Source organism: Haematobia irritans, chromosome 3 (genome assembly GCF_050003625.1).
Source record: "Haematobia irritans isolate KBUSLIRL chromosome 3, ASM5000362v1, whole genome shotgun sequence".
Classification (NCBI taxonomy): domain Eukaryota; kingdom Metazoa; phylum Arthropoda; class Insecta; order Diptera; family Muscidae; genus Haematobia; species Haematobia irritans.
Genome location: NC_134399.1, coordinates 52,505,433 through 52,530,058, shown reverse-complemented (window position 1 = coordinate 52,530,058; position 24,626 = coordinate 52,505,433). Strand labels below are relative to the sequence as shown.

At 29.9% G+C, this 24,626-nt stretch overlaps 2 protein-coding genes and 1 long non-coding RNA gene across 5 annotated transcripts in view; 1 reads left to right on the top strand and 2 right to left on the bottom strand.

The window, feature by feature from the left end:
- Nucleotides 1-24,626, top strand: part of LOC142229105 (acidic phospholipase A2 PA4-like) — a 131,330-nt gene that overhangs the window by 92,364 nt on the left and 14,340 nt on the right. The gene's annotated exons all lie outside the window — the stretch shown is intronic.
- On the bottom strand, nt 3,950-5,071 carry LOC142231837 (uncharacterized). The gene is made up of 4 exons (XR_012720937.1): nt 4,995-5,071; nt 4,562-4,627; nt 4,357-4,433; nt 3,950-4,262 (listed from the first exon to the last, which is right to left on the bottom strand). It is a non-coding gene; the product is annotated as an uncharacterized LOC142231837 (long non-coding RNA).
- On the bottom strand, nt 20,337-21,693 carry LOC142229640 (uncharacterized). Of its 3 annotated transcripts, none has more exons than XM_075300221.1 (3): nt 21,574-21,693; nt 20,721-21,521; nt 20,337-20,673 (listed from the first exon to the last, which is right to left on the bottom strand). In XM_075300221.1, exons 1-3 carry the CDS (start codon nt 21,657-21,659, stop codon nt 20,616-20,618), a joined length of 945 nt encoding a protein of 314 aa, XP_075156336.1. In that variant the 5' UTR covers nt 21,660-21,693; the 3' UTR covers nt 20,337-20,615. The 3 variants fall into 3 exon arrangements, with proteins under 3 accessions (XP_075156336.1, XP_075156337.1, XP_075156338.1); XM_075300222.1 differs by having other exon boundaries at nt 20,337-20,665; XM_075300223.1 differs by having other exon boundaries at nt 20,337-20,659.

Sequence of the window (24,626 nt, the reverse complement as noted above, 5' to 3'; positions counted from 1 at the left end):
GGGCAATTGATCAGCTACTTCTTTGATCCTTACAAACTGTGTGGTCCGCTGTTCGAATCCCGGTCCGGCAAAAGGTAAAATTAAAATAAAAAAATCATACAATTGAATAATTTCTTCTACAATGTTTGTATTACAGAAAAAGGTGCTAAGAACTAAAAAATCTCGTGGAAGTGAGAAAGATGTCGGGGAATATACAATTGGGCAGAAACAAAATTTTGAGCATTCAGGTCGAAAACCTATGTTGTTAGCACCTATATTACCTGTTTATTTTCATAATTCATTATGATTGTAAATATATAAATAAATAAATAAAATTTTGAGCACAATATTGTTTGGGAGAATTTTTGTTAAGCATATAATATTTTTGGGTGCAAAATGCTTCCAAACATATTATATGTTCACATAATAACATATTGTTTTTTGGAAGACAATATTATTGAATTTGGATGCAAAAATACAAAATGTTTGGAACTTAGACTACCCAAACATATATTGTTTAGACCAATATGCTTTCAAATATATTATATATTGGAAGAGATCAAACATATAAATGTTTAGGCAATACCCAAAAATATATATGCTTGAAGCAAAATATGTTTGGGAGTATATGTTACAGAAGCGATTTTTTGTGAGCGTGCAGCCAGAGGCCCTGATGAAGGTATGTATGTTCCTTAAGCTGCACTCCCGCAGATCAATGAGAGCCTGAAAGAAAAAGGAGCCCAGTATCTTGTTTCTTCTAAAGGATAATGCTGGAAACTGACACAGTAAGTGGTACGAGTCTTCCTAACTTCCGGGTCCAGACACCATCTACAGATGTCATCATCTTTAAGGCCTATTCTTACCATGAGTTTCCCAAGTGTGTTATGTCCTGTTATGATGCCAATCAAAGGCCTCAATTCCTTCGGTTCTTTTAGTCCCATATGTGTATTCGTGTATGTTATTCAGATTTAGATAGAGTTTCTAATAAATATGTGTAACGTTGCAAGAACGTATGTACCAAAGGTCGTTATTTTGTTACAGTGTTCTTCCAAATTTATCCCATTTTATTCTTAAAAAATCGAAAAATAATTTTGCAAATTGAATTTTTTGCTATATAGAATTATTATACTAGCTATACACTGAAAGAAAGTTTTCATTTCTGATGAACGAAATTTTAGATAAGCAAAGTTTTCTTTTGGCGCTAAATATTTTTCTTTCAATTAAATTAAAAGTTTTAAAGACAATCGTTGAATAGCTTATAATAAATTCAGTTTAATTTGCTCTAAACGAACATACTTTATACACCCTCAAAAAAATCGTTTCTCTAACATATGTTCCAAACATATTTTGCAGGAAGCACCTATATTATTGGATACCGCCGAAACATTAATATGTTTGTTTTATGTGAGCATATTATATGTTTGGAAGCATTTTGAGTCGAAAAATAGTATATGCTTGGAAGAATTCCCCAAAGAAGATTGTGTTCATTCCCCCACATATTTTTAACTTCCACGAAATTTTTGAGTTCTTCGCATCTTTTTCTGTAATACAAATATGTTGTTTTTTTTTCAAATGTCTATTTTCTTGGTTCCGAATGTCTATTCTCTTTATTCCGAATACTCAATCTACTATTCAAATTAAATAATATTTAGACTTAAGCATACCAAATACAAGCGGTTTCACAGACGTTGCTCTCAGTTCCTTCTCTCGATATGTTATGTTGATATCTTTTTATTTAACCCTCCCGGTTTCCATCTCTATTTCTTTCTCTATACTAACTCTCTCTCTCTCTCTCTCTCTCTCTATGTCGCTCTCTGAATAAAGTACCACAACATATATATGTTTACTCGAAATTTGTAAATTTATATATGTTTACATTCACGCATATTATTTTTATGAAACATTCATGCCCCAAACATAATATATTCTAACATATTAACATATGTGTCCCAAACATTTTGTGTTAGTTTAGGAACATTACATGTTTGCACTTAAATATATTGTGTTTAAAAATTGTGCCCGAAACACATTTTGTTTATATCGGAACATATGAAAAACATATTTTTCTAACAGTGTACGAATTTCTTTCCAGAGAAAAGTATATTTTCTTTGGGTGTATGGAGAAGGAAGATTAAGGAGCTTGAGGAATTGAAGAAAACACCAGATACAAATCTATACACGCCTGCTTATGCACACCCTCAAAAAAATCGCACTCTAACATATGTTCCAAACATATTTTGCAGGAAGCACATACATTATTGGATACTGCCGAAACATTATTATGTTTGTTTTATGTGAACATATTATATGTTTGGAAGCATTTTGAGCCCAAAAATATATGCTTGGAAGAAGTTTCCCCAAAAAAGATTGTGCTCATTCCCTCACATAATTTTCACTTCCACGAAATTTTTTAGTTCGTGGTACCTTTTTCTGTAATGCAATTAATGTTGAAGAAATTCAATTTTATAAATTTTTTAAATTTTACCTTTCGTCCGGACAGAGAATTGAACCGAGGATCACCCAGTTTGTAAGCCAACATACTATCCACTGGCTACGTAGCTGTTATAGTCACCAGTAGAAAATTATCGTTATAAGTTACATTTATATAGCATAGTTTGCAGCGCCCACGAGCCCATGCAAACATAACATTATTTAACAGAAGCATACATTTTTTAGCCACGTGGAACAGTGGTTAGCATGTCTGCCTTGCATGCAAAGGGTCGTGGGTTCGATCCCTGCTCCGACCGAACACCTATTTTTTTATTTTTATTTTTAATTTACATATTTATATTTATACTATATTAAATTTTTATAATGCAACTTCGAAATGTGGGTTATTCAATTTACAGTCTGAAAAAGTGCTTGATATAAACGAAATGGACTGAGCTTTTGGATAAAATATTATTTTTTTAATTTTGTTACAAAAAACTGTTTTTGGTATAAAAGTTTGATATTTTGGAAGGGATTCAAAAACTCTAAGAAGAACGTGAAAAAAATGAAGAATAAACATACATAAATAATTTTATAATACACACATAAATTTATTTAGGCGTGAACAGTTTTTTACTAGCATTTAACACCATTTTAAATGCATTTAAAACTTATCGTGTTTTGTACTTAATTTAATTTTTACCTTTAAGGCCGGATTAAGTTGGCATTATCGCTCTAAAATAATCCTGTTTTGCCTTTTACTTTTCTTTAATAATTCATTTTAAAGAAAATAAACTTTATAAATTGTCTTAGCTGCAAAACTCGAACTTAGTGCCCGCTTTTATATTTGAAGGTAGCCGTCAACTCCTCTTGGACTACTTATTAATAAATAGGAGCTAAAATTTGTTTTTATACATTTTACTGTTGAATTTTTCACTATTTCCCATTTTTCATTTTACTGTTCCAACTCTAAAAAGATTATAGTGCCCTTTTTTTCCACCGTTTTTTTAATTTCCTTTGCCTGAATTTTGACTTACTCCTCGTACGTTCCGATTTCTTTTAACGAACCAAAAAAAAGATTGTACCCATAATGCCAAAATGATAAACAAAACACATATCCACACATACATCAAATGCTGCTCTGAAGGCGAAAACATATGCTGTTTTTTTTTTTCAAATGTATATTCTCTTAGTTCCGAATGTGTATTCTCTTTACTCCGAATACTCATTCTAATATTCAAATTAAATAATATTTAGACTTAACTATATCAAATTTTTTGCCTTATCACACTGAAAAAACAGTGAACCCTTTTCCATTGCAAAATGAACTAAACTGTAGTAATATTGACCATGATTTAGCCCTTAAGATTTTTTTCAACTTGTCTAGTTTATAATTTTCTTAAATTTTAGTTCATCTATAACATTGTAGTTTAGTTCATTTTTACAACACCATGAGATTTATATACCCCTACCAAGTTAAAAAGTCAGTATTATTTTGTTTTACTTGCTTATTTTGTGGGAAACCCGATAATAAAAATTGGTTAACAGTCTCTTTAAAATGTCGACGACTAAACTATTTTTAAATCAATCATTCCACAGTACAGAGAAATTAAATAATTAAAGGAACAACAAACCGTTTTACTATTATGAAAATTTTCATACATTAAAATTAAACTTTCTTTAAGCAAAAGTATTTTATTATAAAAACTTATGATGAAAGTTCTTAATACAATGTTTTTGTGAATAAAAATTATGACCACGTGGAACAGAGAGTAGTTCATTTGAACCCGCTGTTTGGACATTTTGACTTATCCTTTTTTTATTCATCGTAGGTAATTTTTTCACATATCTTGCTGGAAAAAAATGGAAACAATAATGAAAATTGTTAAAAATTAACACCATGTAATGAAATATAATTTTAATTCTTCATTTTAGCTTGTAACTTACCATATTTGGGGGCATTTTATCGAATGGTGTAAGGAATTCAACTTTTCTTTGGAAAACGTATCTCATAAAATTGGTACCTGAAACAATTAGGAAATAATGAAGTATTCTATATAAACTCATAAAACTGTGTTGTTATCGATGTGAAGGATATAATAAAATAAATATTCTAGTTGAAAGAAAGCCAGAGTTTTAATATAAAACTTACCAATTCTCTATTAAATTGTACGCTGAGGGGAAATATAAAAAGTTGTCCAAATTTATTTGGGCTATTCTGAAATTAAATATTTATTTTTTACATTAAATAAAATTATTAAATAGGTTTCCAAAAAATCGAATAAAAAAAATAATATTATGCATAAAAAACACAAATATTCTGGTTAAAAGAAAGTTAAAAAATCCTTACCAATTCACTATTAAATTACAAGCAAAGGAGTACCAAAATTTTTTCAAATTTTTAAGGGGTTATTCTGAAATTAAATATTTGTTTTTTTACATTGAAATATTACATTGGTTTCCAAAAAATTGATTAAAGAAATACTAAAATAAGGTATTAAAAACCTATAATTTTGATGATAAAAAGGTCATAAAAATGTAAATATTCTAGTTGAAAGAAAGCCAAATTTTAAAAGAAAACTTACCAATTCTCTATTTTCGAACCCATCTGGAGTTGCTCTGAAATTAAATATTGCTTTTACAACAAAGAAAAACATTAAACTGGTTTCCAAAAAAAAAAATAATTAACAAATAATAATATACATACAAAATATTATTTTTAAAAGAAAGCCATATTAAAAAAACAATACTTACCAATTTATGGCTAAACTATACGCTGAGATATAACAAAAATTGTCCAAATTTATCATGGAATTGAATATTAATTTTTTACATTGAATAATAAAAATTTCAATACACTTTCAATTTCAACATATTTTCCAAAATATTCTTAATAACTTTTCTCGAAACTACCGATAAAATATTAATAACTTTCATTTAAAATGTTTAATAAACAAACACCAATATATGTCTCAAAATTCCAAAATATTCCATGCCTTTATATTCCCTTGTTGCATATTAAAAGATGCAACAGCCCACGCCAACGCCAACTATACAACTGAAGCATGCCAAACAAAACCAAGCAAAGCCAAAGCATTCCTACAACAACAAAAACACATGTGCCTTTATTGAAAACAACACCTCATCCAGCCAATAAACCATCCAAGAATAACAAACACACACACAAACCACTAAATGAACCAAAATAAAAACAACCCCACGCTCATGTATACACAACAAAACTCAAGTAACATCATCTTTACATTAATCACATTCCACTATGCCGATAAAGATCTCTGTACTATGCATTAGTTCATCGTATCTGCTGACAATTTACTCTGAGAATAATATTCGTAAAGGCACACCAGTTTATGAACGATGAAACGTTTAACTTAAAATTTGCAAAATTTTCATGAAATGTTATCCACCATTTTTGACGAAAATGTCTATAAATTTAATTACATGTGAACTAAAAATATTTCATTGGGTAATTTTTTACCAACAATTATTAACTATAGGAATTGTCAGTAAGAAATTGCTATCCACTTTCAAGTTCATTTTTCTTAAAAAAGTATTTTCTCATACAAAAAAATCTTATAGTAAATTGCACTTATTTAGAAAATACTTTACATTTCACAAGTAGTTTTATAGCATAACAAACGAATTTTTAACTACCAGTTAAGAAATTTTTTAAGGAAATTTCCATCGTATTTTGTAGGCCATGAACTAAACGATTGCTACTTAGAATTTGTAAAATTTCCTTTCGAGTAGTTAATTTTCGTTGAAGATACGAAATATGAACTAAAATTCTGGAAAATTCGTGTAATAAATTATTGTAAAAATCTTCTTAAATTTACGAGACACTTTTTTTTCTGTGTAAGAAATTTTTTACTATTGTGAAATTATTTCGTAAGGACTCATATGCGTACATCACTGATTTTGAAAATGTATCCCATATCCCTCACATACAGAGAGTGGACTATATGTTGACCGAACTCCCATTTTTATTTCTCGAGCGAGGATTTGCATAAGATGACTCTTTATACCAATAATTAACTCTCATAGGGGGTTGGTATCGGATGATATTTTGAGCACCCGTCTCCTGGTTTTGTGTTTTGAAATCTTCATCTTTTTGTAACTCGCAAACTGGTATAAGAAAAATAGCACATTTTTATTTTATTTAAAATGTTTTTTTTTTTTTTTTTAATTTTGTACGGATTTTCTACAGCAGAGTCTATTCGTTTACTTTTTTTTTCAAAAAACTTGCCAAAAATTTCTTGGGGAATTTTAAATTAAATTGAAGATTTTTGGGGATAAAAGCGATCCATTTTGGGGACAAGAGCTCGGAAAATACTGGCAACACTGTTCACACATATTATTTTTATGAAACATTCATGCCCCAAACATAATATATTCATGTGTGTCCCAAACATTTAGTGTTAGTTTAGGAATATTACATGTTTGCACTTAAATATATCGTATTTAAAAATTGTGCCCGACGTAGTTCTTTCAAATATAAATTAAAATTCATAACTTGAGCTTAGTAATTGTACTGTACTCAACAAATATAGCTACTAGGTTACCATTTCTAGTATAAGATTACAACATATATGTTATCAAAAAATTACTAGATGAGTAGGACTCAATTGTAATTGTAATAAACAACTCAATTTGGACCGTATACCGTAACGGGTAAAACATATTGGAATTATCCCCTTAGAAATCGAGTCATCTGTACTCGCACTGTGCTTCATCTCTTCATATAACTACAAATCCGTTACTCTTATATTTATTTCGTGTTTTTACTGTAGAAATTTATTTTTAGAGGTTTATTGGTGAACAATCGAGAAAATATAGTTTTCTCGATTTTTTCTGTTTTATTTGATATGTATGTTAGGCATAGTGTCAGCTCTTTACTTTAGTATGGAATTTTAAAATTTTAAATATTTTTTTTTTTTTAATTTCAGTTTAAAACCATGCCTTCACTAATCTACAAGTGCAGCTTAACCAACAGAGGAAAAGTATTTTTGTCAAATTTATTTAGACTTTAGACTGCAATATGGTTGAATGGACAACTTTTTCGGAATTACCACATTCCTCATCAGCATCCTCTATTTGCATCACAATAAATTCGGATAATTCACTAAACCCAACGTGAATTACACCTGAATCTCCCAAAAAAAAAGTTCAGCTGCTCTTGTAGTTTAGTGGTTTTAAGTTGCACACAAAAAAAAATCTTTCTGATTCAATCACGAAATTAATTGATCCAATTAATTTTTTAATTGAAATGTCTTCAATCACAGAAATGATAGTATCAATTAAAAAATTAATTGACAGTCAATTAAAAAATTAATTGATCCAATTAAAAAATTAATTGGTACTATTAATTTGTGTGATTGATTTTTATTTCAATTAAAAAATTTGTTGTTTCAATTAAATTTTTAATTGAATATTTTTTAAAACTCAATTAAGATTTTAATTGGAAAAATTTTCCTGAAATTTTTTTCTGTGTGAAATTAAAACAATAATAATGTTAAATAATATTTTTAATAATTTTCAGAATGTAGTTGTTTTGTAGTTAGCATACCCGCCATACGTACAATGGTCCATGAGTTTAATCCCACTTACGGCCAAATACCAAAGTCGATCAGACTCCACTATAAAAAGGATTCCCTTGTCATTGAACATAAATCTTGTAGCACTTATAGATAAGAGCGAAGCTCACCTCCTGTGGTACCGCAACGAACTAAATAGTCTAAATGAACTTACTTAACCTGGAGTTTTCGGCCATTAAAAGAAAACGCCGATTTCATCCTCCCTGGCAGCTAAACTAAAAAAATGAATCAGTAAAAACAGAATAAATATATTTGGCATATTTTATTATAACTTGAAAGGGAAATGATGTATCAATTCAAAAAATTGGTTTCTTGTAATATTAACAAAACAAATTACTATGTTCGCCCGATACATACTTAATACAGGCCTTAAGTCTAGAACAGAAATACACATATAAATTTAGCCGTTGTAATATTTTTTCCATTACTTCCGTTCTATAGGTTGCTATTATCATCCAATTTTTTTTTGTTTTTGAGTCTGAAAGATACATGTTTCGATAGTATATTTCAGTCCGTTCTTGTATGGTTCAAATGACGACATCATATAAATTTTATTTTTTGAGCATATTCGCATATATCGACTCACAACCCACGTATATTATATTTTCTCCTCTCATCGAGTACTTTCGGCTGGGATAAGCGACTTTTTGTTTGGAAAGCCAATGGTTACCACACAGAAAAAAATGTCTCATAAATTTAAGAAGAGTTTTACAATAATGTATTACAAGAATTTTCCAGAATTTTTGTTCATTTTTCGTATCTTCAACGAAAATTAACTACTCGAAAAGAAATTTTACAAATTCTAAGTAGCAATCGTTTAGTTAATGGCCTACAAAATACGATGGAAATTTCCTTAAAAAAATTGTGAAATGTAAAGTACCGCAAGCCAAATTTGGGGGTCCGTTTATATGGGGGCTATACGTAAAAGTGGACCGATATGGCTCATTTGCAATACCATCCGACCTACATCAATAGCAACTACTTGTGCCAAGTTTCAAGTCGATAGCTTCTGTCGTTCGGAAGTTAGCGTGATTTCAACAGACGGACGGACATGCTCAGAATTTCACCACGACCCAGAATATATATACTTTATGGGGTCTTAGAGCAATATTTCGATGTGTTACAAACGGAATGACAAAGTTAATATACCCCCCATCCTATGGTGGAGGGTATAATAAAATGAATTCTATTGTTTTGTTTTCAAAAATGTATGCTACTTCAATTTTATTCAATCTACTCCACTTTTTTCCAAAATCTACTTCACTCAATTTTTCACTAGCGGCAGCACTGGAGTAAATTGTCAGCAGATGCGATGAACTAATGCATAGTACAGAGATCTTTATTGGCATAGTGAGATGTGATTAATGTAAAGATGATGTTACTTGAGTTTCCCAGCAAAAAAAGAGCTTCCAAAAAAGTAGTTTGGATCCCCAATCTGTGATCCGGAAGTGGTGCAAACTTGGATCATCTCCAATGAGTTTTACATGGGCTTGTCATAGGACGGAAGTACTCCCTTTTTAGATCCTTTGTATTGCTTTAGAAGTTGTGCCATGGAAGTTAATTTGAATGAAGAAATTTAAAAAGAGAAAAAAAAATTTCAACCAGTTTCACTTTTTTTTCATCCGTATGTTTTATTACACTATTATTTTCTTATTATCTATTTTTTTCAATTTGAAAAACTTTTTCGTTCCGACCAGGGGTTGAACCTGGGTTTGCTGGCACCATAACGGAACACCTTAGCACACTCAGCCACAAACGCCATTGAAGATAAAGCGTCGAAAGGTTAATTCAAATGTTTGTGATATGATCGTAATACGACACCAAGGAATAACTTTATAATTGCTTCTCGATGTGTTCTTTATTAGTATGAACGAAAAAATAAAAAACGCAGGTTCAAATTTCACCAACGGCAATTTTTTTATCAAATGTTTTTCAAAAAAAATATTTTTTTATGTTATGCATCTTTTTATTTTTTATTTTCGGCATATATTTTCGTATAAATATATTTTTTTCCATTAAAAATCAACAAAAAAAATTAAAAATTCTAGTAATGTGCAAAACCTTCTCAATAGAACTTCCTTGGAAATCCTTTCAAATCCCAGCAGGGAAGATTTTTTTAATTTTTTTTTACTTTTTTGTTAATTTTCAATTTTTTTATTAGTTTCCTATTTATTTTTTTTTTAATTTAATTGTCCAACATTTGCACTTAAAATAGCCTGATTTCGTTCTTTCTAAAACTTGTCCACAAGGACTGCATCGGAAGTAGAAAAAATCATTGGGGGGATCCCAAGATGCGCTTTGGGAGAAGTGTTTGTGCACTTGTCCAAAAGGACTGCATCGGAAAAAATCATTGGGGGATCCCACGATGCGCTTTAGAAGAAATGTTTGTGGACTTGTCCAAAAGGACTGCATCAGAAGTTGAAAAAAATACGATGGGGGATTCTGGGATGGGCTTTAAAAGAAATGTTTGTGGAACAACTTCCAATATTTTTTGCTGGGTTTGTTTGAGTGAGAGTAATGCATTAATGAGGGCTGGGTATGTTGTGTATACATGAGCGTGGGGTTGTTTTTATTTTTGTTCATTTAGTGGTTTTTGTGTGTGTTTGTTATTCGCGGATGGTTTATTTGGCTGGATGAGGTGTTGTTTTCAATAAAGGCACATGTGTTTTTGTTGTAGGAATGTTTTGGCTTTGCTTGGTTTTGTTTGGCATGCTTCAGTTGTATAGTTGGGAATATAAAGGCATGGAATATTTTGGATTTTTGAGACATATATTGGTGTTTGTTTATTAAACCTTTTAAATGAAAGTTATTAATATTTTATCGGTATACCGATTTGAGTATCAAACAAATTTTAATCTAAGGACATTGTCACACTATACAAAATTTTGACCAAATATTTTTCTTGAAACATTTTCGAATTAACGAATTATGAAAGTTTTCGATATATACCTAGTATGTAACCAAAATGTCTCAGAAATGTCTTTTGGCGTGACACTTGGTCAAATATTTGCGAAATGTGACCTACTGTAACTTACCAGCTCGTCATTCAAATCAGGGTTAGTCTGTAACTCAACGTTGAATTCTTTTAAGGCGGTTGAGGTTGAAAATGGCACTCCGATAATACAACCGATATTGTAACTCAAAAAAATTAATTAATTTGCGTTGGTCTTATAGTGTGAAAATATTTTATTCAACTGAAAAATATGTATTTTATTTCTCAAACCTAAAAATTGACAATCTATAACGTACTGCGTTGATTCAAATTCACGTTTCTTACATTCTTTTTACAACAAAATCAAACAACAAACAATCATTTTTTAATTACAAGTGTGCTTGTTTGATGAGTGTTAGCCCTTTCTCTGTTGTTGTCGCATATGTTAATCATTAAAGAGTTCTGTGGGTGATTGTTTGACGATCGCTTTTTCAAACTAACTGGAAAAAAGAAACAATCATATGTATGACTTTTTAATAATTCTTTTAGGCATCGTTCATATGAAAATCAGCAAATTTAAACAAAAATGATTAAGAATATATCATTTAATGAGTCTCATCACGCAATCATTAATGATTAAGAAATTATTCTCCAAAATGAGTAATAAAAATCAGAACATCATATTTTGGCATAACAAAAGAGTCAATAATTACTCATGGTTATAATTAATCCATAACTGAACATCAGACGGAGTCATAAAATAATCATTCCAATGATCAATCATCCTAACACTCGCAGAATGTTTGGAGAGTAGTTTAGAAAAAAGTTATTAAGAATATTTATGAAAATATGTTGAAATTGAATGTGTGTTGAAATTTTTATTATTCAATGTAAAAAATTAATATTCAATTCCAGATGAATTTTGAAAATTTTTGTTATATCTCAGCGTATAGTTTAGTCATAAATTGGTAAGTATATTTTTAATATGGCGTTCTTTTAAAAATAATATTTTTTATGTATATTATTATTATTTGTTAATTAATTTTTTTTTTTTGGAAACCAGTTTAATGTTTTTCTTTATTGTAAAAGCAATATTTAATTTCAGAGCAACTCCAGATTGACTCGAACAAATTTAAAAAAATAGAGAATTGGTAAGTTTTCTTTTAAAAATTGGCTTTCTTTCAAGTAGAATATTTACGTTTTTATGACCTTTTTATCATCAAAATTACAGGTTATTAATACCTTATTTTAGTATTTCTATAATTATTTTTTTTTTTGGAAACCAATGTAATATTTTGAATGTAAAAACATATATTTAATTTCAGAATAACCCCTTCAAAATTTGGAAAAATTTTTAGTACTCCTTTGCTTGTAATTTAATAGTGAATTGGTAAGGATTCTTTAACTTTCTTTTAACAGAATATTTGGTTTTTTATGCATATTATCATGTTTTTCATTAGATTTTTTGGAAACCTATTTAATAATTTTATTTAATGTAAAAAATAAATATTTAATTTCAGAGTAACCCAAATAAATTTGGACAACTTTTTATATTTCCCCTCAGCGTACAATTTAATAGAGAATTGGAAAGTTTTATATTAAAACTTTGGCTTTCTTTCAACTAGAATATTTATTTTATTATACCCTTCACATCGATAACAACACAGTTTTATGAGTTTATATAGAATAGTTCATTATTTCTCTAATTGTTTCAGGTACACATTTTATGAGATACGTTTTCCAAAGAAAAGTTGAATTCCTTACACCATTTGATAAAATGCCCCCAAGTAAGTTACAAGCTAAAATAAAGAATTAAAAAATTATATTTCAATACATGGTGTTAATTTTTAACAATTTTCATTGCTTCCATTTTTTTCCAGCAAGATATGTGAAAAAAATACCTACGATGAATAAAAAAGGATAAGTCAAAATGTCCAAACAAATGAACTACTCTCTGTTCCACGTGGTCATAATATTTATTCACAAAAAACATTGTATTAAGAACTTTCATCATAAGTTTTTATAATAAAGTACTTTTGCTTAAAGAAAGTTTAATTTTAATGTATGTTTGTTCCTTTAATTATTTAATTTCTCTGTACTGTGGAATGATTGATTTAAAAATAGTTTAGTCGTCGACATTTTAAAGAGACTGTCAACCAATTTTTATTATCGGGTTTCCCAAAAAATAAGCAAGTAAACCAAAATAATACTAACTTTTTAACTTGATAGGGGTATATAAATCTTATGGTGTTGTAAAAATGAACTAAAATACAATGTTATAGATGAACTAAAATTAAAGAGAATTATAAACTAGACAAGTTGAAAAAAATCTTAAGGGCTAAAACATGGTCAATATTACTACAGTTTAGTTCATTTTGCAATGGAAAAGGGTTCACTGTTTTTTCAGTGCAGTAATGTTCTTTTGCATCGGATGGAAAGCGGTTTATTTTTGTTTCATCTGACCATATAGTTACCTCGTACAAAACTCGGTTGCCGGAAATGAAATCTATGGAATGCAAGTCAAGAGAAATAAATGAATAACATCAGAGTTCCATAAACAATAACTGATAATCGTATTAATAAACAATTCCGCATCTCTTCGTTATTTCCATTATTTATTTAGTTTAATTTAATCCATACATTAACCCCATTACAAATGACCTAAGCATGGCGTCTTACGCTATGACTGAAGCAAATTTCAATGAATGCGAAAACAAAACAAATAATCAAAAAAAAAAAACTATATATACAACAACAAAACCTTCCGAATATATGCATGAAAAAAAATCAAAACAAATCTCCATAAATGGTCAATGTACCATTGATCTGCGTTATCTGTCGATATATTCGTCAAAAGACTGTTATTTTAAACCTCTCCCCCACCGGCATCAGCACAATCTGGCATTGAGTGGAATTAATTTGAATAGTTTTTTATTTTGTTTTTAATTTCGCTTTCATTTTGAAATGCGTGCGTGCCGGTAAGCGGGTTTTACGAATAATTTTTGACCATAATGTGATGACGTATTGAGGTGTTTTTCTTATTCAACGATACGCTATCTGGGTAGATGAGTGTTTCGCATATTTGACTAAACTGTAAAATTTCGATTTTAAACGCGATATGCAGCTCAGGCGAAATAGTTGCTACTCATTAGTAATGCATGCTTTTTTTGCATGCGAAATGTATATTTATGGAGTTTTCGATTCGATTTGTACGAGATTATAACATTTTTGGTGAGATCATAACTATAGTTGCGTTCACTACACACAGAGAACAAATTAGTTGGAAATCGGCTGTGATTCTGATAGTTGTGTCAATCTATTTCCTTTAAATGGATTCGTGTTTTCATGCTTATTATCATTTGGCGACAATTTCAATAGAATTTCGTTTGTGATACAAGACAATTAGTTGAACCAAGAAAATATATCTATTCTAAAATATTTGGTTTGAATTCTATTGACAAGACCAACTTAAATAATTTTCGTAACAGTATTCACAACCGAATGTCATTTGAAATATTTCCCAAATGTCACATCTATTATTATTACCCAAAGAAGAAAAATGTTTTCTTTCAAATCAAACCTCACAAGTGTCCGAGTTTTAGCCGCAGCAAATTTTATTGCCACACAAAGAATACAGATTGGCAATGAATCGAATTCATTGCCAACCTGCATATGGCAGTTGCAGCTACTATCAGTTAGCAGTTATGAAAAAATGGTCCTGCTATTTAAATAACGCTAATCACATCCAAACTTTTAATGAAAGAAGTTCAGATTTTATATAGATCAAATATTTTATTGTTATGCCATTTTGTTAAATGATGTCATACATGTAATAAAACTTATAATTATAGAATACATGTATATAAACGAAAAATATCGATATATGATATTGGTAGTCCCATATAACAAATTCATTCCCATTAGGTGACAATGACACGTACGATAATTATACCTCATAGCTTAGTAAAAAGATCTCACTGAAATCGGTTCAGATCTAGATATAGCTCCCAAATATACCTTTCGACAGGTTTACACCCATATGAACACAGACGCCAAAGTTTTACTCCGGTTTACGTGAAATTTTGCACAAAGAGTAGACTTAGCGTTATAGGTATGCATGCCAATTTTTAAAACGAATCGTCACAGATGCCATAGTTTCGAAATGTGTGGCAAATTGGATCCAAATTTAAATATAGCCCCAATATATATGTTGGTTCGATGGGGAAACGTCAAATGTCAAGAAAGAATAAACATTTTACCCAAATGTTGTTCAAAAACCAACAATTCATCAAATATCTTGACTTGCCTTTCTTTTTATCTCAACTTGTCTGCGATTTTAATTCTTACAAACGTTCGGATCCAAGCTGAAACACAACCTTCAAGTTTATATGCTAGAAATTCGGAAATATTTCGAATCCAACCATTATTCGCATGAAACATCCTCTTCTTAAATCAATTATAATGTGTTGCTGTCCCATTCATGGTGAATAGTTGATAATAATCGACAGTGTTGGCCCAATTTGTTGCTTCGATTTAAAAGTTCGAAAAAATACACTTTTTAATTCAATTAATTTTATTGACACAAATGACATTTAAAAATCAAATGCCATTCGGCTGTGAATTCTATGTGATAATGGTGGCTACTAAATGATAATTAAGAAATTTCCCAACGGTTAGTCGTATCAACCAATTTGACTGAAAATTATTCGAAAGAGGTAGATTTGATTGTCACAACCATTTATCTTGTGGCACGACTGAAAATCTGTTGAAAATCCCACCAAATACATGTGAATACAGAAAATTGGTGTAAACAACCTATATTTATGTCTAAATGTAGAATGTTCATACTACAACATAATTCCAACCACTCTCTTTTCTGTGACATACATTTACGACGTATTTTACCATACGTCAGAAACGTTGTAAACCTACTGAAAATACTTAGTTTTTGACAATATAGAATTTGTACTGTACACTTGTTTTAGAACGGTTTATTTCGTATTTCTTTTTTACAATTTTTGTATTTACGAGTGCCTTTTCGTTAAAAGTAAATGCTAACCTTCGTTTTTTTTTGTAATGTAAGTATTTTTTGTACAGTATAGTATAGAACCATTTATACAGTATAGAACCATTTATGTTTTACTTGATTTGAAATTGCCTACTCCTTATAACAAATAGTAAAACTCTGGTTGGTTCACCAGAAGAAAATAATCGAGAAGGTTCAGCGGTTAAAACTAAAAATGCCCATATGTAATAGGTACTTTTAGTTAATGTGGTATCACAATGGACTGAATAGTCTAACCTAACTTAACCTAACATAACCATATAATCTAAGTTACCTCCATGCGAAAATGAGCAATTCGTTTAGAGTGCAGCATGTAATAACGTGCCTACACTCTAAACGGATTTCCCGTTTATTTGACCTCACGATTTGACTCTACAGCGACCAGTGTATCGGATATCATTCAAATAAGTTCAGGTTTTAATATAGCACCTATATAGACACCCCACTCTTTACAAGCTGCAATTTCCATAAGGTTTGCAAGAAATTAGAAATTTTATGTTATTTTGAATACACAAAGAAACTTAATATCGGTCGGTCGATATTAAGTTTCTTTGTACAAATCTGACAATATTTTCGAACTCTATTACGCGAACAGGAAACGGATGGACCGACTGAAGTTGTGAAATCAATTCTCTGGTAGCCATACATTCATAGGGACAAAAGTTTCTATGCTCACGAGAAAACTTCATCCAATGTTCTTAGATGTTTATGCATGAAATTTGGGGACATCCTTAATTTACAGCCCAAACAGACACAAATAGATCTACACAAAGAAGTACCACCAAAATATTTCAATTAAAAAGCTGAATATTTTTCAATTAAAAATTTTTTTTTTAGTCAATGCATGGCTTTAAGCTGAGATCAAAAACAACAATAACGATTGAAGAGAAGCCAACAATAACAAACAAAACGAATATAGAGGAAGCACGCTCAAAAACAAAGCCAGCCAAATACATTCAAATCGATGATTTGAGTTTGGCAAAGGAAAAGAGATATGCTGGCAAATTTGTTTAGGCAGTAGCCGACTACACAGAAAAAAATATCACCAAAATATTTCCAATTAAAAAGTTAATTGAAGTTGAAAATTTTTTCAATTAATAAATTAATTGATACAATAAACTTTTTAATCATGATAGAAACATTGAGTTAATTAAGTCAATGATTGAAATTTTTAAAATGTTTAATTAAAAAATTAATTGATACAATTAACTTTTTAATCAAATTCGGAAGACTAATTCAGTTAAAAAAAGTGCTGATTTTTTTTACTTTTTTAATTAAAAATGTATTTCAAACAATCATTTGTTAATCCAAATAGAAACTCTAAGCCAATCTAACTAAGTAATTAAAAATAGTTACCTTTTTTAATTAATAAATTAATTGCATTTTGCAATCAACATCAATTAAATTTTTAATTGAATCAATTAAAAAATTAATTGAATTTTGCTGAAAAAAATCAATTAATTTTTTAATCAAGAATTTTTTCTATGCCCAATTAAAACTGTGATTGATACTATCATTTTCGTGATTGAAGACATTTCAATTAAAAAATTAATTGGATCAATTAATTTGGTGATTGAATCAGAGAAAAAAATTTTTGTGTGTATCAAACCCTTTTTTCGGGAGGTTCAAGTGTAGTTCACTTTGGGTTGAGTGAATTACCCGAATTTATTCTGATAATTGGTTGATAGTTTTGCTGCAAGTAGAGGATGCTGATGAGGAATGTGGTAATTCCGAAACAGCTGTACATCCAACCATATTGCAGTCTATAGGGCTTTGCCCAAATAAATTTGACAAGCATACTTTTCCTCTGTTGGTTAAGCTACACTTGTAGTTTAGTCAATGCATGGCTTTAAGCTGAGATCAAAAACAACAATATCAATTAAAAAATTTATTGATACAATTGTCTTTTTAATCAAGGTAGAAACATTATCTTAATTAAGTCAATGATTGAACATTTTTAAATCTTTAATTAAAAAAATAATTGATACAATTAACTCAATCAATCTCGGAAGACTAAGTAAGTTAAAAAGTGTTGGATTTTTTTTTTTTAATTTTTAATTAAAAATTTATTTCAAACAATCAATGTTTTAATCAAACTAAAAACACTAAGTCAGTTAAGAATGTAATTGAAAATAGTTACGCTTAAAAAAAGTTTTTTGTTTTGCAATCAACATCAATAAAATTTTTAATTGAATCAATTAATCAATTTGCTAATGCGATCAATTAATTTTTTAATAAAGCCTTTCTTATGTCAAATTAGAACTGTGATTGCTACTACACATAAAAATTTTTCACGAAATTTTTTCCAATTAAAATTTGAATTAAGTTTTAAAAAATATTCAATTAGTAATTTAATTTAACAAATTTAATTCAACAAATTTTTAAATTGAAATCAATTACAAAAATAATAGTATCAATTAATTTTTTAAGTAATCTTTTTAAGCATCCACTGCATGGGTTTCAAATTAGTTCTTCAGACGTGGTGCTATTTTAGTATTTCGGATTTAATTTAAAAAAATTGGGAAGGACTTCTTGAAAATGTTAAAATTCTTTTTAACATTTTCGACTTTTATCTCTATGTAAAGCTTTTTTGAATAATACTATCCAATATTTTATCGTAAATACTAAGTCTGGCGAGAGAGGGATCGGTAAACTTCCAAATATTTTTGGAAGTTTCCTAAGACTGTCAAAAGCAAAAAAATTTATGTATCACATCAAAATAACTTCTTGTGTATTGTAAATTAAGTCCATCTCCAGAAGAGCATTTTTGGATGTACTTTAAAAGTAATGGCATGAGAAAACTCCAAATTGTTTTGCTGGACACTTGCTTACATCAAAAAGAAGAAATTTTGCTTTATATAGGTCTAAATACATTTTTATTCGTTTAAAATATGCTAGCTTCATTTCGCCTTTATTATTTGGATACATGGGGTTCAATCTTACAAATTGTTGTTAAAAAGTTTCCTTCAAAATTGGGTATAATTTTATAAGACCTTTGGCATTATGAATATACCAAAAATTCAATAAATTGTTGAAAATTTTTCAATTAATAAATTAATTGACATAGTTAACTTTTTAATCAAGATAGAAACATTAAGTAAGTCAATGATTGAAAAATTTAAAAATTTTAATTAAAAATTAATTGATAAATTAAGACTAAGACTATGTCTATTAAAAAAAAAGTATTTCAAACAATTAATTTGTTTTACAAGATTATTTTGTTTATCGACCTTTTTCTAATTATTGTTTTCTCTGTATGTATTTTCTCTGGGCTTTCAAGGTCATTTTTGAATGCGAATAAAACAAATATTGAATTATTCCATTATTTTCATCCAACGTTTCGCTGGGATTTCTTCCAGCTTCATCAGGGATGATTTTTTTATTGGATCTGGCAACAATATAATAAGGAAATACAGTACATTTTCACATACATTCTATTGATTTCCGTATAAGTTTCACTTACATTCAATTTATCGTCAAATACATTTGCAAACAAATACGTCAATTATTACGAAATTACTATAATTCGACATAAAACACATACTTAGTAATTGCAAAAATAATTAACTTAAACTAATATCACAGTAAAACATATGTAGCTATTACAGATGGTAACCGACTTAACTATAATAATACTAAAACTAAAAATACTAACCCCCATTGTGATAAGATGTTCACCTTAGCTTAAGGGTTTTGGTATTGATAAAATTAAAACTGGTATACAGATTTCATTTGTTTTTTTTTTTTGTTTTTTTTTTTTCGATATATTAACAAAGGTATTCATTTATAAATAAACGCCAGCAAAAATGCAAATTATGACAGATAAAGTAAAAATAATTTCTTAATTTCATAAAACAAATTAACCAAAGATGCAAAATTCTCAAAACAACTATTAGACTATATTTGAAGCTGTTTTATTTTTAATTCTAATATTCAATATCTCAGCTAATTTAAGATTATTTCTTTAAAAAGTTTTTCTTTACATTAAGAAAAGTTTACCTTTCTTCAAAACTGACGACGAACGGACGCGAATTTCAAAGATCGTGGCCTAAAATTATAGAAGAAAATGTTTAAAGCTCTTTCTTTTAATTATAGTTTCTTTGTTTTAAAGAAATTTGTGCAGTATTGTGCAAATTGTATGTCCTAAAATTTAGGTTGCATAATCTTTCATTTTAAGTCAATATTTTTTCAGCGTAGGTTCATTGGAAAATCTAGAAAATTCTATACATACCAAGGGTCATAGTATCATGATAATACCATTGAAAATGAAACAATATAATCTTTAAAATTTTTTAAATATGTTATTTTTGTCCTATTTTATAAAAACATTTCCAAAACCACAGTAGTTTTCATTATATCAATCACTGATATGAATAATGCGCATTTTGAGATTTCGAACTAGATATGTTACAATTTCACATATTTACTTCGAAGCCAATAAGACATTCGAAATTTTGTGAAAATTATGGAATTATGGGGATAAAATTTATAGAATAGTCAGCTCGTAATACACCAAACATTATCGGATATTCTTTAAATGATCATTGTCTTAAAATATAAGACAACACAACTTCTTTCACAGGCCATTACATAATCATACAACACTTTGGTCTTTTTTTAGTACTTCCCCATTTAAATCTGATCCTGAAAGGCTGACAAAGGATTACTCTCAATCACGCTATACCTAATCTGTTCTTACCTCCCAATTCCTTTAGAAATCTCAGATTTAGGTAAATTTGTCAAATGATATATTTGATTCAAACGCGTGACATTATCTGTCAATAATCTATTTTGATTGACAACGAGTTCTCCGATTTCATTCAACATAAATATCAATGCACCGTCATCGAAATTTTGTTTCGTATCCCATTCGAATTGGCCACTCCCACGAATATCATTCTCAACTTGTAATCCAATTGAAGTCATCATCAATCCTTTAGTTTGGCTATATTTCGAGTCCGAAAAGTATATGCATTGTGTTGTCACTGAATGGGAATTATTTTCGGTCTGACATGATGTGGATAACCAACTCTTAGCTGCAGATGGAAGTACGTTAATAGAATCAATACTTAGTTTAGCACTTCTCGGACATGGACTTGGTTTCAATATTTGATTCCCGGCAGATTGAAGAGTTGCACACTCTGTTTGTGTAAGAGAACTTTTCAATTTAGATTTCTTCGATGCCATCTCGATTGTTTGCACTTCTTGATCTATTTTCTCAGTACGTTTTCCAGTAAACATTGCCTCAGTCGGGCTTCTTTCCAAATAGATCTTTCGTATCTGGTCGCCTGAGTTGAATATAAATTGCTCCAATGATTTTTTTAGATTGCTTTCCTCCGGATCACAGTCTTTCAGAAAATTTTCTCTTTGACTTCTAATTAAACGTTGCGGCGTTTTAATTCGTCGCTGTTGCTTTTGAATCACTCTTCCATGTGATCTCCTCTTCTTGATCCTTGTAACACGCAAGAACTTTCCTCTTAATTCAAAATGAATTGAGAAACTTTCGAAAATTCCACATAATTCGCCTTGTATTCGAATTTTTCATAACTTACCACCAATTTCCGCAATAAAACCGTTGACAACCAATTATAGGTTTAGCGGAAGAAATTCCTTTCAGCAATAGATCTTTGATATTCATTTGTAAAAGTATATTAAATTTATGAAAATAACACCCGGATGGTGTTTTTTGATTTATTATTACAATTTGAGATATTTATATTAGGCTTCTTTGTCGTAAAAATAAAAGAAAACAAGTAAGATGAACTAAATTAGGGCGCATCCGACTACGCATGCCCGGTTCCAAAGATTTTGTCTTTACTTTAAAAATTTTGATATTGATTCCGAGCGAAAGAAGCGGAGAATACAAGTAAGGATACTTTTAAGACACAATTCTCTTTTAAATTTGGGTTTTGTGTACTTGCTCCTAGGAAGCAAATTTTATTTTTTCGTTTTTCGTTTTTTTGCTTTGTAGTCAAGATGAAAAAAGTTCAGACTCTACTTCCAATATAAATAATGCTATGTTTCAAGTAAAAACGTCTTTAAAATAAAGTGTTGAAAACATGTCCTATTTTTGAACGATTTTTTGCTTTGTAGTCAAGATGAAAAAAGTCAACAAATTTAAAGACAATTTCATTAAATTTAAAGAATTTTTCTGAATGACTAAAGTCAAGTTGACCTAAGCCCAAACATTTTTTCTTTCATGTTATGATACCCATTTTTAAGTGAAATCACTTAATTATAAGGACAATACGACTGCATTGAAAAGTTTTTCGACTTTTGGACAAGGAAAAAACTTTGTATCCGAGGAATGCGTCTTCTATGCTAAGCAAAATTTGCATTCGTATTTTAAAGACATGAAATCTTTGACCTCACGACAATATTTTTTTCAGTGCATATGATACCATATCCTACCTAACATACGAGGGAAGTTCGGAAACTTCTTAGCCTAGCACAAAAAGCGCGATATAAACAGAAAAAAGTTAAGTGTTTTGGAAACTTCCATCACTGTTATGAACACATGTTAAATTTTGTTTCGAACTGGCAACTCCTTCATATAGAAAAAGGTGTTCAAAACAGACGCATCCGCAATTTTTTTTCAATGGAAAAATTATAAATGCGTGCTGTCATTAAATATTTACATAAAAAAGGTTTATCGGGACCATAATGATATGGTGAATGTGTTAGGTGAAAGTGCTCCTTCATATGCAACAGTAAAAAATTGGGTTGCTGAATTTAAACGTGGTCGTACAAGATGAGCCACGTGGTGGACGTCCAAAAACAGCAACAACAACAACAGAAATTGTAGCCAAATTGCATGATATGGTATTAAATGATCGACGAATAAAAGTGCGTGAAATTGCTAATATCATGGACATCTCAAATGATCGAGTTCATTTAATTTTGCATGAAGAACTACTTTCTGCAAGATGGGTGCCGCATTTGTTAACAGTCGATCAAAAACGCATAAGAATGAACATTTCTCAAGCTTGTTTGGATCGCTTTAAGCGAAATAAAACAGATTTTAAGCGTTGTTTCATAACTGTTGATGAGACATGGATCCACCACTATACTCCAGAGGCAAAAGAACAATCCAAACAATGGACTGAAGCTGGAGGAAGTGCCCCAATGGCAACGGTTTTTTGGGACTTCAAAGGTCTTTTATTGATTGACTATCTGCAAAAGGGTAAAACAATAAATTCAGAGTACTATTGCAATCTTTTGGATCAATTAAATGTTTAAATTCGAGAAAAACGTCCTGGCTTACAACACAAAACAAGTATATACGGCCGTAAGTTCGGCCAGGCCGAAGCTTATGTACCCTCCATCATGGATTGCGTAGAAACTTCATCTAAACACTGCCATCCACAATCGAATTACTTAAGTTGCGGTAACGCTTGCCGATGGCAAGGTATCTTAAAACCTCCTAACACCATCTTCTAAATTGTATGTAAGTCCATACGTGGTATATATTAAATCAAAAAAGAACGTATATAATTCAGTTTGACAAAGTAGACATAAAATTTTGACAAAATTTTCTACAGAAATAAAATTTAACGAAATTTTCTATAGAAATAATATTTTCACAAAATTTTTTATAGAAATAAAAATTTTGACAAAATTTTCTATAGAAAGAAAATTTTGACAAAAATTTCTACAGAAATAAAATTTTAACAAAATTTTCTATAGAAATAAACTTTTGACAAAATTTTCTATAGAAATAAAATCTTGGTAGATTATTTTTGGCTCGAGTGGCAACCATGATTATGAACCGAATAAAATTTGAACAAAATTTTCTATAGAAATAAAATTTTGACAAAATTTTCTATAGAAATAAAATTTTGACAAAATTTTCTATAGAAATAAAATTTTGGTAGATTATTTTTGGCTCTAGTGGCAACCATGATTATGAACCGATATGGACCAATTTTTGTGTGATTGGACCAATTTTGGTATGGTTGTTAGCGACCATATACTAACACCACGTGCCTAATTTGAACCGGATCGGATGAATTTTGCTCCTCTAAGAGGCTCCGGAGGTCAAATCTGGAGAATGTTTTATATGGGGGCTATATATAATTATGGACCGATATGGACCAATTCTGGCACGGTTGTTAAAGATCATATACTAACACCATGTTCCAAATTACAACCGGATTGGATGAAATTTGCTTCTCTTGGAGACTTCGCAAGCCAAATCTGGGGATCGGTTTATATGGGGGCTATATATAATTATGAACCGATGTGGACCGATGTGGATGGTTGTTAGAGACCATATACCAACATCATGTACCAAATTTCAGCCGGATCGGATGAAATTTGCTTCTCTTTGAGGCTCCGCAAACCAAATCTGGGGATCGGTTTATATGGGCGCCATATATAATTATGGACCGATGTGGACCAATTTTTGCACGGTTGTTAGAGACTACATACCAATACCATGTACTAAATTTCAGCCGGATCGGATGCAATTTGCTCCTCTTTGAGGCTTCGCAAGCCAAATCTGGAGATCGGTTTATATGGGGTCTATATATAATTATGGACCGATGTGGACCAATTTTTGCATGACTATTAGAGACCATATACCAAGACCATGTACCAAATTTCA

What these genes read in the sequence shown, in the direction of transcription:
- LOC142229640 (XM_075300221.1), bottom strand. Translation starts at nt 21,659, where the DNA reads ATGAATATCAAAGATCTATTGCTGAAAGGAATTTCTTCCGCTAAACCT. An exon ending in TTTTATTGCGGAAATTGGTG is followed by an intron (nt 21,522 to 21,573) that starts GTAAGTTATGAA and finishes AATTTTCGAAAG; the next exon opens with TTTCTCAATTCATTTTGAAT. An exon ending in ATTTCTAAAGGAATTGGGAG is followed by an intron (nt 20,674 to 20,720) that starts GTAAGAACAGAT and finishes ATCCTTTGTCAG; the next exon opens with CCTTTCAGGATCAGATTTAA.